Below are 15,174 nucleotides of genomic sequence, written 5' to 3'. Positions count from 1 at the left end.
GGCGGTAATGCTCACTTGCCCCCTGCTCACCTCCTGCCATGTGGTCCGGTTCCTAACAGGCCATGGACTGGTACTGGTCTGCAGCCACCCTCTGGCTTAGAACACGTAGTACTTAAATACTTTTGTTGACTGATGAAATGGCGGTTTGTGATAGTGGATAAGTCAAGCCAACTGGGTTTTGTCTATAAGTAGATAACAGATTTACTAGCTCTTGTAACCTTGGTGAAGTTATTTAACCTGTTTGAGCTTCACGTTCTCATCTGTGAAATAGCATTGATAATACCTACCATGCTTAGTATTGCAGAAAATGTACATTAAGGCCTGGCATTTTGTTGGTGATCAGTAAGTAAGAAGGTTATTAAGATGTGGCAAAGGATGTCAATAGTAAAAATACCCATATTTTTATCAAGTGTTGAAACATACATGGAAATACCTAGTGAAGTCCCTGACTTCAATTATGTTAGCCCCTCATGTTAACTGTTTTCTAATAACAATTATAACTAGGTTGAATGCAGTGGCTCACACCTGTAATCCCAGCCAAGGATTACTTTGGGAGGCCAAGGTGGGAGGATTAGTTTAGCCCAGGAGTTTGACACCAGCCTGGGCAACATAATGAGACTTCATCTCTACAAAAAGTAAAATTAGCTGGATGTGGTGGCATACGCCTGTAGTCCCAGGTCTGTGGAGATAGCTAGGATATTGTAACTATTATATATAATATGTATTATATATGTGTATATATAAAATACACACACACACACACACACACATTCCCTTAAGTGTTGTTAGGTAGGGTTTTTCTTCCCATTAAACAAATAACAAATGAAGGTTTAGAGAGGTCAGTTAACTTGCTCAAGGATACAGGTTTTGAACTCACATCTAGTTCTTTTAATATATATATATACGTATATATATACGTATATGTATATATATATAATACTTTAAGTTCTAGGGTACATGTGCACAATGTGCAGGTTTGTTACATATGTATACATGTACCATGTTGGTGTGCTGCACCCATTAACTCGTCATTTACATTAGGTATGTCTCCTAATGCTATCCCTTCCCCCTCCCCCCACCCCACAACAGTCCCTGGTGTGTGATGTTCCCCTTCCTGTGTCCAAGTGTTCTCATTGTTCAGTTCCTACCTATGAGTGAGAACATACAGTGTTTGGTTTTTTGTCCTTGCGATAATTTGCTGAGCATGATGGTTTCCAGCTTCATCCATGTCCCTACGAAGGACATGAACTCATCCTTTTTTATGGCTGCATAGTATTCCATGGTGTATATGTGCCACATTTTCTTAATCCAGTCTATCATTGTTGGACATTTGGGTTGGTTCCAAGCCTTTGCAATAAACATACGTGTGCATGTGTCTTTATAGCAGCATGATTTATATTCCTTTGGGTATATACCCAGTAATGGGATTGCTAGGTCAAATGGTATTTTTAGTTCTAGATCCCTGAGAAATCGCCACACCGTCTTCCACAATGGTTGAACTAGTTTACAGTCCCACCAACAGTGTAAAAGCATTCCTATTTCTCCACATCCTCTCCAGCACCTGTTGTTTCCTGACATTTTAATGATCACCATTCTAACTGGTGTGAGATGATATCTCATTGTGGTTTTGATTTGCATTTCTCTGATGGCTGGTGATGATGAGCATTTTTTCATGTGTCTGTTGGCTGCATAAATGTGTTCTTTTGAGAAGTGTCTGTTCATATCCTTCACCTACTTTTTGATGGGGTTGTTTGTTTTTTTTCTTGTAAATTTGTTTGAGTTCTTTGTAGATTCTGGATATTAGCCCTTTGTCAGATGAGTAGATTGCAAAAATTTTACCCCATTCTGTAGGTTGCCTGTTCACTCTGATGGTAGTTTCTTTTGCTGTGCAGAAGCTCTTTAGTTTAATTAGATCCCATTTGTCAATTTTGGCTTTTGTTGCCATTGCTTTTGGCGATGTAGACATGATTAAAAGAACTAGAGAAGCAAGAGCAAACACATTCAAAAGCTAGCAGAAGGCAAGAAATAACTAAGATCAGAGCAGAACTGAAGGAGATAGAGACACAAAAAACCCTTCAAAAAAATCCATGAATCCAAGAGTTGGTTTTTTGAAAAGATCAACAAAATTGATAGACCGCTAGCAAGACTAATAAGAAAAGAGAGAAGAACCAAATAGACGTAATAAAAAATGATAAAGGGGATATCACCACCGATCCCACAGAAATACAAACTACCATCAGAGAATACTATAAACACCTCTACGCAAATAAACTAGAAAATCTAGAAGAAATGGATAAATTCCTGGACACATATACCCTCCCAAGACTAAACCAGGAAGAAGTTGAATCTCTGAATAGACCAGTAACAGGCTCTGAAATTGAGGCAATAATTAATAGCTTACCAACCAAAAAAAGTCCAGGACCAGGTGGATTCACAGCTGAATTCTACCAGAGGTACAAGGAGGAGCTGGTACCATTCGTTCTGAAACTATTCCAATCAATAGAAAAAGAGGGAATCCTCCCTAACTCATTTTATGAGGCCTGATACCAAAGGCTGGCAGAGACACAACAAAAAAAGAGAATTTTAGACCAATATCCCTGATAAACATCGATGCAGAAATCCTCAGTAAAATACTGGCAAACCAAATCCAGCAGCACGTCAAAAAGCTTATCCACCATGATCAAGTGAGCTTCATCCCTGGGATGCAAGGCTGGTTTAACATACACAAATCAATAAACATAATCCAGCATATAAACAGAACCAAAGACAAAAACCACATGATTATCTGAATAGATGCAGAAAAGACCTTCGACAAAATTCAACAGCCCTTCATGCTAAAAACTCTCAATAAATTAGGTACTGATGGGACATATCTCAAAATAATAAGAGCTATATATGACAAACCCACAGCCAATATCATACTGAATGGACAAAAACTGGAAGCATTCCCTTTGAAAACTGGCACAAGACAGGGATGCCCTCTCACCACTCCTATTCAACATAGTGTTGGAAGTTCTGGCCAGGGCAATCAGGCAGGAGAAAGAAATAAAGGGTATTCAGTTAGGAAAAGAGGAAGTCAAATTGTTCCTGTTTGCAGATGACATGATTGTATATCTAGAAAACCCCATTGTCTCAGCCCAAAATCTCCTTAAGCTGATAAGCAACTTCAGCAAAGTCTCAGGATACAAAATCAATGTGCAAAAATCACTAGCATTCTTATACACCAATAACAGACAAACAGAGAGCCAAATCATGAGTGAACTGCCATTCACAATTGCTTCAAAGAGAATAAAATACCTAGGAATCCAAGTTACAGGGGATGTGAAGGACCTCTTCAAGGAGAACTACAAACCACTGCTCAACGAAATAAAAGAGGACACAAACAAGTGGAAGAACATTCCATGCTCATGGATAGGAAGAATCAATATCATGAAAATGGCCATACTGCCCAAGGTAATTTATAGATTCAATGCCATCCCCATCAAGCTACCAATGACTTTCTTCACAGAATTGGAAAAAGCTACTTTAAAGTTCATATGGAACCAGAAAAGAGCCCACATCGCCAAGTCAATCCTAAGCCAAAAGAACAAAGCTGGAGGCATCATGCTACCTGACTTCAAACTATACTACCAGGCTACAGTAACCAAAACAGCATGGTACTGGTACCAAAACAGAGATATAGACCAATGGAACAGAACAGAGCCCTCAGAAATAATACCACACATCAACAACTATCTGATCTTTGACAAACCTGACAAAAACAAGCCATGGGGAAAGGATTCCCTGTTTAACAAATGGTGCTGGGAAAACTGGCTAGCCGTATGTAGAAAGCTGAAACTGGATCCCTTTCTTATACCTTATACAAAAATTAATTCAAGATGGATTAAAGACTTAAACGTTAGACCTAAAACCATAAAAACCCTAGAAGAAAACCTATGCAATACCATTCAGGACATAGGCATGGGCAAGGACCTCATGTTGAACTCATATCTAGTTCTAAAGCTTTTATTCTTTTTACTTTAAATTTTTGGTTAGAGATAACTGGAGACTACTACATGTAATTTTTAACAATGCCTTTGATGATGTGGGTAACTAGAAAACAATCAGTCTTCAGTAAATGTGACTTTAGTCAGATTATTTGTTCTAAAAACCTACCTGAGGTTTGTTAAATGAAAGAATGGACATACTGGTAACTGTGATAAAGCACTGGAATACTTTTAGGAATATCACAGATGTTGGTGGATTGTAACTTTGGTAGTTCTGGGCAGTGAAAGATGTAGAGAAGCTGTTGGGGAGGAAAAAGAGAAAGAGGAATTAAAAAAAAGAAATACATTTTTCTTCCACACTAGACTGCACAACCATGTGGTCCTAAGTTCATTCTCTCATTAAAATTTTATTTATTACATTACTATATTCTCATTTTGAAAGAATAAACATATGTATTTATGTATAGTTAAATCTGAAAGTCTGATTTGCATTTATCCTTTCATCCCTCCGTTTCTCCCCAGAAAAATAGGTTATTTTTTATAACAGTGTTACTTACGTCAACTTGGGTTTATTGTTATATTTAAATGAATCAATAAGTATTTTTTACATGGCCTCAGTTTTAATTTCTAATATGGGAAAATATTGATAAATATAACCCATGTACACAAAAGACTCTTGGGATCCTCGATAACTTGTAAGAATATTAAGGGTTGTTTTGTTTGTTTGCTTTTTTTTTTTTGAGAGACAGAGTCTCACTCTGTCACCCAGGCTGGAGTGCAGTGGTGTGATCTCAGCTCACTGCAACCTTCACTTCCCAGGTTCAAAAGATTCTTGTGCCTCATCCTCCCAAGTAGCTGGGATTACAGGCATGTGCCACCATGCCCAGCTAATTTTTGTCTTTTTAGTAGAGACAGGGTTTCTCCCTGTTGGTCGGGCTGGTCTTGAACTCCTGGTCTCAAGTGATCCGCCTGCCTCAGCTTCCCAAAGTGCTGGAATTACAGGTGTGAGCCACCAAGCCTGGCCCATAAAGGGATTTTGAGACCAAATAATTTGAAAACTACTGCAATATATTATTACATCGGTATTAATGAACATCGTATAGACCATGGTAATCTAGAAAATTCTCAGGATATAATAATGTTGGCCAGAAATACAAGCCCCACAAATTTTATTATAGTTATGAGACAAAGAATAGAAAATAGTACTGGAGAAAATATAGCAAAATGCAAATAGCCATATTAATGTTGTATTATTTTGAGTTGTTTCATTCTTGGTTTTTCCAAAGGTTTTTATACTTTGATGAAATTTGTATATGGTTAAAAATCTGTTAAAACATGAATGGAAATATCTGTATTTCAGAAACTCTGCAGTGATGCTCAAGTTAAAGTCTTTGGGAAATGCTGCCAACTGAAACCTGGAGGAGACAGTTCTTCCTCTTTAGATAGTTCTGTGACTTCATCTTCTGATATAAAAGACCAGTGTCTTAAGTACCAGGTAAGATCATTGATGTCATTTATTTATTCATTCATTTATAAATATTTTTGAACATCATCCAGTGGACTGTGGAGATATAATAGCAATTAGTCCTTATCTTCCTAGAGCTTGCATTGAAGCTGGAGACACAGATAAACAAGTACGTTTATGAACTTTGATAAATCTTAGAATAGGAGAAGTAGAAAGCCATAGGCATAGGTTGCATGAGTATTTTCTCCTTATATTTCCCAATTCAGATTTATTGGGTTATCAGAATAATTTCTTATTTTACATACTTTTTTATTATTGAAATATGAAGATAATTATACTAATACAGTTTCAGTTGTATGAAATTAAAGTATGATTGGAAGTATACATAATACATAGTTTTATTTTCCGAAAGTAATGTGACTTCTTGTAAAATATGGAATTAAACGTATTAGTAAGTACAATACATAGGAACTTCTCTCTAAATGTGTTACATTTTATATAAGATCAGTATTTGGTCTCATGCTTAGCAAGTGTCATCTGATGTAAATTTATTTGTGTCATCCAAGTTTGCATTAATCACAAGTATTTTATATTTACTCAGTATCAAAATAGAATCTTGGCTTTTTAATTACTGGTAATGAGATGATTGTGTTTTGATGGAAATTGATCTTTATACCGAATCAATGGGACAAGGTATGTGAAAAGAGTCTGAAATTACTAAACTCCAGTTGTATTTACTGCACAGTTCCCCCTGCCTTCTTCTATTCCACCTCCTCTTTAGGCATGATACCTTAACAAATCCATAATAGTCTTGTGCCATACAACACCATCATGACTTACACCATTTTGCACAACTTTGAAAGTTTGGTGATTTTTTAAAAATTAGCCATGTGGGCCGGGCACGGTGGCTCATGCCTGTAATCCCAGCATTTTGGGAGGCTGAGGCGGGCGGATCACCTGAGGTCAGGAGTTCGAGACCAGCCTGACCAACATGGAGAAACCCCATCTCTACTAAAAATGTAAAATTAGGCATGGTGGCACATGCCTGTAATCCCAGCTACTCAGGAGGCTGGGGCAGGAGAATCGCTTGAACCCGGGAGGCGGATGTTGCGGTGACCCAAGATTGCGCCATTGCACTACAGCCTGGGCAACAAGAGTGGAACTCTGTCTCAAAAAAAGAAAAAAAAATTAGCCGTGTGTGGTGGTGTGAGCCTGTAGTCCCAGCTACTCACGAGGCTGAGGTGGGAGGATTGCTTGAGCCCAGAAGTTCTAGGATGTGGTGAGTTATGGTCATGCCATAGCAACCCAGCCTGGATGACAGAGTGAGACCTTGTCTCAAAAAAAATATGTATATAGGGTGGCTGGCAAGATGGCCAAATAGGAACAGCTCCGGTCTGTAGCTCCCAGTGAAATCAGCGCAGAAGGTGAGTGATTTCTGCATTTCCGACTGAGTGTAAACAAAGCTGCTGGGAAGTTAGAACTGGGCGGAGCTCACCGCAGCTCAGCAAAGCCACTGTAGCCAGACTGCCTGTCTAGATTCCTCCTCTCTGGGCAGGGCATCTCTGAAAGAAAGGCAGCAGCCCCAGTCGGGGGCTTATAGATAAAACTCCCATCTCCCTGGGACAGAGCACCTGGAGGAAGGGGTGGCTGTGGGTACAGCCTCAGCAGACTTAAATGTTCCTGCCTGTTGACGCTGAAGAGAACAGTGGATCTCCTAGCACAGCGTTCAAGCTCTGGTAAGGGACAGACTGCCTCCTCAAGTGGGTCCCTGACCCCTATGACTCCTCACTGGGAGACACCTCCCAGCAGGGGTCAACAGACATCACATACAGGAGAGCTCTGGCTGGCATCTGGCAGGGGCTCCTCTGGAATGAAGCTTACAGAGGAAGGGACAGGCAGGAATCTTTGCTGTTCTGCAGCCTCCACTGGTGATACCCAGGCAAACAGGGTCTGGAGTGGACCACCAGCAAACACCAGCAGACCTGCAGCAGAGGGGCCTGACTGGTAGAAGGAAAACTAACAAACAGAAAGGGATAGCATTGACATCAACAAAAAGGACATCCACATGAAAACCCCATCCAAAGGTCACCAGCCTGAAAGACCAAAGATAGATAAATCCACAAAGATGAGGAAAAACGAGCATAAAAGGCTGAAAATTCCAAACACCAGAATGCCTCTCCTCCTCCAAAGGATCACAGCACCTTACCAGCAAGGGAACAAAACTGGATGGAGGATGAGTTTGACAAGTTGACAGAAGTAGGCTTCAGAAGATAATAAAGGTAATAAACTCCTGTGAGCTAAAGGAGCACGTTCTAACCCAATGCAAGGAAGCTAAGAACCTGGAAAAAAGGTTAGACAAATTGCTAACTGGAATAACCAGTTTAGAGAAGAACATGAATGACCTGATGGAGCTGAAAAACACAGTATGAGAACTTCATGAAGCATACACAAGCATCAATAGCTGAATCAATCAGGCGGAAGAAAGGATATCAGAGATTGAAGATCAACTTAATGACATAAAGCGTGAAGACAAAATTAGAGAAAAAAGAATGAAAAGGAACAAAGTCTCCAAGAAATATGGGACTATGTGAAAAGACCAAACCTGCATTTGGTTGGTGTACCTAAAAGGGACAGAGAGAATGGAACCAAGTTGCAAAACACTCTTAAGGATATTATCCAGGAGAACTTTCCCAACCAAGCAAGACAGGCTAACATTAAAATTCAGGAAATACAGAGAACACAACAAAGATACTGCTCGAGAAGAGCAACCCCAAGACACATAATTGTCAGATTCACCAAGGTTGAAATGAAGGAAAAAATGTTAAGGGCAGCTGGAGAGAAACATTGGGTTATACACAAAGGAAAGCCCATCAGACTAACAGTGGATTTCTCTGCAGAAACTCTAATGCCAGAAGAGAGTGGGGGCCAATATTCAACATTCTTAAAGAACATAATTTTCAACCCAGAATTTCATATCCAGCCAAACTAAGCTTCATAAGCGAAGGAGAAATAAAATCCTTTCCAGAGAAGCAAATGCTGAGAGACTTTGTCACCATCAGGCTTGCCTTACAAGAGCTCCTGAAGGAAGCACTAAATATGGAAAGGAAAAACGGTACCAGGCACTGCAAAAACATATGAAATTGTAAACATATGAAGTTGACACTAAGAAGAAACAGCATGAACAAACAGGCAAAATAACCAGCTAGCATCATAATGACAGGATCAAATCCACACATAACAATATTAACCTTAAATATAAATGGGCTAAATGCCCCCATTAAAAGACACAGACTGGCAAATTGGATAACGAGTCAAGACCCATCAGTGTGCTGTATTCAGGAGACCCATCTCATCTGCAAAGATACACATAGGCTCAAGATAAAAGGATAGAGGAATATTTACCAAGCAAATGGAAAGCAAAAAAAAGCAGAGGTTGCAATCCTAGTCTTTGATAAAACAGACTTTAAACCAGCAAAGATATAAAAAAAACAAAAAGACAAGGGCATTACATAATGGTAAAGGGATCAATGCAACAATAGGGATCAATCCAACAAGAAGAGCTAACTATTGTAAATATATATGTACCCAATACAAGAGCACCCAGATTCATAAAGCAAGTTCTGAAAGACCTACAAAGAAACTGAGACTCCCCCACAGTAATAGTGGGAGACTTTAACAACCCACTGTCAATATTAGACTGATCAACAAGACAGAAAATTAACAAGGATGTTCAGGACTTGAACTCAGCTCTGGACCAAGCAGACCTAATAGACATCTACAGAACTCTCCACCCCAAATAAACAGAATATACATTCTTCTCAGCAACACATCACACTTATTCTAAAATTGACCACATAATTGGAAGTAAAACACTCCTCAGCAAATGCAAAAGAACGGAAATCATAACAAACAGTCTCTCAGACCAAAGTGCAATCAAATTAGAATTCAGAATTAAGAAACTCACTCAAACCGCACAACTACTTAGAAACTCAACAACCTGCTCCTGAATGACTACTGGGTAGATAACAAACTGAAGGCAGAAATAAGTAAGTTTGAACAAAGACACACCGTACCAGAATCTCTGGGACACAGCTAAAGCAGTGGTTACAGGGAAATTTATAGCACTAAATGCCCACAGGAGAAAGTGGGAAAGATCTAAAATTGACACCCTAACATCACAATTAAAAGAACTAGAGAAGCAAAAGCAAACAAATTCAAAAGCTAGCAGAAGACAAGAAGTAACTAAGATCAGAGCAAAACTGAAGGAATAGAGACACGAAAAACCCTTCAAAAAATCAATGAATCCAGGAGCTGGTTTTTTGAAAAGATTAACAAAATAGACCACTAGCCAGACTAATAAAGAAGAAAAGAGAGAAGAATCAAATAAACACAATAAGAAATGATAAAGGAGATATCACCGCTGATCCCACAGAAATGCAGACTACCATCATAGAATACAATCTACACAAATAAACTAGAAAATCTAGAAGAAGTGGATAAATTCCTGGACACATACACCATCCCAAGACTAAACCAGGAAGAAGTCAAATCCCTGAATAGACCAATAGCAAGTTCTGAAATTGAGGCAGTAATTAATGGCCTATCAACCAAAAAAAGTCCAGGACCAGACTGATTCACAGCCAAATTCTACCAGAGGTACAAAGAGGAGCTGGTGCCATTCCTTCTGAAACTATTCCAATCAATAGAAAAAGAGGAAATCCTCCCTAACTCATTTTATGAGGCCAACATCGTCCTGATATCAAAACCTGGCAGAGACACAACAAAAAAAGAAAATTTCAGGCCGGTATCCCTGATGAACATCAATGGGAAAATCCTCAATAAAATACTGGCAAACCAAATCCAGCAGCACACCAAAAAGCCTATCCACCACGATCAAGTTGCCTTCATCCCTGGGATGCAAGGCTGGTTCAACATATGCAAATCAATAAACGTAATCCATCACATGAACAGAACCAATGACAAAAATCACATGATTATCTCAGATGCAGAAAAGGTCTTCGATAAAATTCAACACCCTATCATGCTAAAAACTCTCAATAAACTAGGTATTGATGGAACGTACCTCAAAATAATAAGAGCTATTTATGACAAACCCATAGCCAGTATCATCCCAAATGGGCAAACGCTGGAAGCATTCCCTTTGAAAACCAGCACAAGATAAGGATATCCTCTCTCACCACTCCTATTCAACATAGTATTGGAAGTTCTGGCCAGGGCATTCAGGCAAGAGAAAGAAATAAAGGGTATTCAAATAGGAAGAGAGGAAGTCAAATTGTTCCTGTTTGCAGATGACATGATTGTATATTTAGAAAACCCCATTGTCTCAGGCCAAAATCTCCTTAAGCTGTTAAGCAACTTCAGCAAAGTCTCAGGATACAAAATCAATGTGCAAAAATCACAAGCATTCCTATACACCAATAATAGACAGCCAAATCGTGAGTGAACTCCCATTCACAATTGCTACAAAGAGAATAAAATACCTAGGAATCCAACTTACAAGGGATGTGAAGGACCTCTTCAAGGAGAAGTACAAACCACTGCTCAAGGAAAAACAGAGGATATAAACAAATGGAAAAACATTTCATGCTTATGGATAGGAAGAATCAGTATCGTGAAAATGGCTATCATGCCTATAGTAATTTATAGATTCAATGCTATCCCCATCAATCTACCTTTGACTTTCTTCACAGAATTAGAAAAAACTACTTTAAATTTCATATGGAACCAAAAAAGAGCCCGTATAGCCAAGAAAATCCTAAGCAAAAAGAACAAAGCTGGAGGCATCACACTACCTGACTTCAAACTATACCACAAGGCTACAGTAAGCAAAACAGCATGGTACTGGTACCAAACAGATACATAGACCAGTGGAACAGAACAGAGCCCTCAGAAATAATGCCACACATCAATAACCTTCTGATCTTTGACAAACCTGACAAAACAAGCAATGGGGAAAGGATTCCCTATTTAATAAATGGTGTTGGGAAAACTGGTTAGCCATATGCAGGAAACTGAAACTGACTCCCTTCCTCACACCTTATACAAAAATTAACTCAAGATGGATTAAAGACTTAAACGTTAGACCTAAAACCATAAAAACCCTAGGAGAAAACCTGTGCAATACCATTCAGGACATAGGCATGGGCAAAGACTTTATGACTAAAACAGCAAAAGCAATGGCAACAAAAGCCAAAATTGACAAATGGGATCTAATTAAAGAGCTTCTGCACAGCAAAAGAAACTATCATCAGAGTCAACAGGCAACCTGCAGAATGGGAGAAAACTTTTGCAATCTATCCATCTGACAAAGGGCTAATATCCAGAATCTATAAGGAACTTAAACAAATTTACAAGAAACGAACAACCCCATCAAAAAGTAGGTGAAGGATACAAACAGACACTTCTCAAAAGAAGACATTTATGCGGCCAACAAACATGAAAAAAAAGCTCATTATCACTGGTCATCAGAGAAATGCAAATCAAAACCATGATGAGATAAGCATCTCACGCCAGTTAGAATGGCGATCATTAGAAAGTCAGGAAACAAAAGATGCTGGAGAAGATGTAGAGAAATAGGAACACTTTTACACTGTTGGTGGGAGTGTAAATTAGTTCAACCATTATGGAAGACAGTGTGCCAATTCCTCAAGGATCTAGATCCAGAAATACCATTTGACCCAGCAATCCCATTACTGGGTATGTACCCAAAGGATTATAAATCATTCTAGTATAAAGACACATGGATACGTATGTTTATTGCAGCACTATTCACAATAGCAAAGATTTGGAACCAACCCAAATGTCTATCAATGATTGACTGGATTAAGAAAATGTGGCACATATACACTATGGAATACTGTGCAGCCATAAAAAAGGATGAGTTCGTGTCCTTTGCAGGGACATGGATGAAGCTGGAAACCATCATTCTCAGCAAAATAACACAAGAACAGAAAAGCAGCGCCGCATGTTCTCACTCATAAGTGGGAGTTGAACAATGAAAACACATGGATACAGGGAGGGAAACATCACACACCGGGACCTATTAGGGGGCGGAGGGCTAGGGGAGGGATAGCATTAGGAAAAATACCTAATATAGATGACAGATTGATGGATGCAGCAAACCACCATGGCACTTTTATACCTATGTAACAAACCTGCACATTCTGCACATGTATCCCAGAACTAAAAAGCATAATAATAATTTTTTAAAAATGTATATAATTTCAGGTAAGTGGAACATTGTCTTTGAGTTACACAGGGTTTAACAGATTATTAGCTACCAGGAATGAGTACTTAGAATAGACCTTTTAAATAAGGCATTTTTAAAAAGACGATAATGATAATAGCATCCTTTTAATTATAAGCTTCATTGTAGATTATGTCACATTAAAATACATACCTTGCCAGTCACATTCATGGTAACTATTTAGTATATGTTAGAACAGACAAATAGAACCTTAGTAGTAAACTATACAGTGTCATAAAATTTACACAACAATTTATTAATATTTTTACTGTATTTTGCTTTCTGGGGCTTATTTTATTTGTATAATAGTAAAATCTATAAATGCCTTGGTATTTAAATTTGTATAGTTTGCTTAATACAAGAAATAAGAAATTCAGTCAAAATAACAATAGAGTTAGACGCATTATGGTAAAAATGAGCTTATAAGGGAAGGCTGCCATGTCTCTTGTTAGCCAGAAGTAATTTAGGTTGCCAAGTAATACTGGCATTGATTTTTTAAATAGCTATTTTATCATTAAAAAAATTTTCTGCTCCTTTTCTGAAATGTTGTTCTCAGTACCCAAGCCTCTTTGTCTTGAAATAAAAATTTGATCTTAACCAAATCTCAAGAATAAATTAGTTGCTTTCTATATTAGTAACCTAGGTATGACAGAAATGACTTTTTTCTTAAAAATTAACTTTGTGGGCTGGGTGAGGTGGCTCACACCTGTAATCCCAGCACTTTGGGAGGCCAAGGTAGGTGGATCACGAGGTCAAGAGATCGTTATCATCCTGGCCAAAATGGTGAATCCCCGTCTCTACTAAAAATACAGAAATTAGCTGGGTATGGTGGTGCGCACCTGTAGTCCCAGCTACTCAGGATGCTGAGGCAGGAGAATTGCTTGAACCCGGGAGGCGGAGGTCGCAGTGAGCCGAGATTGTGCCATTGCACTCCAGCCTGGGCGACAAGGGCAAGACTTCATCTCAAAAAAATGTGAAACTGATATAAAAATAGCCATGTATAAAAAAGTGTGTTGCTACTTGAAGGTGTCTTTTTAAAGAAAGGTACAAATATTTAAACATATGGATTATCTTAACCCTAATAATAGGACAATTTAACATAGGTAGTAAAGAGATAAAGGAGTAAAAGAGTCACATGATAAAACGAAAAACAGTGTGCAGCTGTATATCCTGGTCTCCAGTTGTAAAATGGGGATTCTCTTCACTTTATGGTTATTAGAATTTTCCTAAATATTTTAGAAACCATTTATTTTTTGATTTTATATAATTGCATCAGTTAAGAATGGTATTGGGACACTCTCTAAACAGTGGCTTAAACAAATTAGGGGTTGTGTTCCTGACATGATAACCCTAAAAGTGTACTATCTAGGTATGATACTGGGCTTCAAGATACCCTCAGAGACCATGGTTCACTTATCTTTCTACTTAGAGTTAGTGCGTACTTGTTGCCTTGTTGTTATAATATGACATCTCCATCTGTAGTGACTTCCATTTACATCTTACTGACCAGGCCTGTGTCAAATGCATGTGAATGAATAGTTCTGAAAATTGCTACTTCAACCATAACACTGATCTTTTAAGTATAAAAATTACTCTAAATCTCCTATCTTCAAGTGAGGCTGTGAAATGAAATTTTTTTCAGTTGTGCACATTACTGCCCTAAAACAAACTGGACTTCAAAAAATGAGGAAGAATTAGAGAATAGATACTTGGTAGGTAAAAAGTGATATTTGCCATGATATCTAAATAGTAACGAAATGGATAAGCTCAATCTTTAACTGTTGTCTGACTCCTGTGAAGACAAAGAATAATGAAAGAGAATAACTTTTTAATCAGGAGGTTCTTTGGAAACAAGACATAATGTTTCAAGGAAGTCTTGCTCTGTCGCCCAGGCTGGAGTGCAATGGCGTGATCTCCACTCACTACAACCTCTGTCTCCTGGGCTCAAGCGATTCTCCTGCCTCAGCCTCCCGAGTAGCTGGGATTACAGGCGTGCACCACCATGCCCAGCTAATTTTTTGTATTTTTAGCAGAGACGAGGTTCACCGTGTTGGCCAGGCTGGTCTTGAACTCCTGACCTTGTGATCCTCTTGCGTCAGCCTCCCAAAATGCTGGGATTACAAGCGTGATCCACCGCGCCTAGCCTCAAGAAAGTCTTTTAAAAAAAAAATTGTGGGAAGAACGAGATCTACCCTCTTAAATTTTTAAATGTACAATGAATTGTTGTCTATATGTACAGTGTTATACTATAGATTTCTAGAGCTTATTCAAATTGCTTGACTGAAATTTAATGCCATTGATTAGTAAATCCGCATTTCCCCCTCGCCCCAGCCCCTGGTAACTACCATTCTACTCTTTGATTCTGTAAATTTGGCTATTTTAAATACCTCATATAAGTGGAGTATTTATCTTATCATGCAGTATTTATCTTTTTGTGACTGGCTTATTTCATTTAG

The 15,174-nt window shown here is 38.5% G+C and overlaps 1 protein-coding gene across 2 annotated transcripts in view; it reads left to right on the top strand.

The window, feature by feature from the left end:
- Positions 1-15,174, top strand: part of FNIP1 (folliculin interacting protein 1) — a 160,806-nt gene that overhangs the window by 66,237 nt on the left and 79,395 nt on the right. For both annotated transcript variants that reach the window (XM_054488161.1, XM_054488159.1), the window contains exon 3: positions 5,347-5,481. In XM_054488161.1, the coding sequence (XP_054344136.1) occupies positions 5,347-5,481 (135 nt within the window). The remainder of the gene's footprint in view (positions 1-5,346; positions 5,482-15,174) is intronic.

Source organism: Pongo pygmaeus, chromosome 4, assembly GCF_028885625.2.
Source record: "Pongo pygmaeus isolate AG05252 chromosome 4, NHGRI_mPonPyg2-v2.0_pri, whole genome shotgun sequence".
In the NCBI taxonomy this organism is placed as follows: domain Eukaryota; kingdom Metazoa; phylum Chordata; class Mammalia; order Primates; family Hominidae; genus Pongo; species Pongo pygmaeus.
This window is presented reverse-complemented; position numbering and strand designations above follow the sequence as displayed.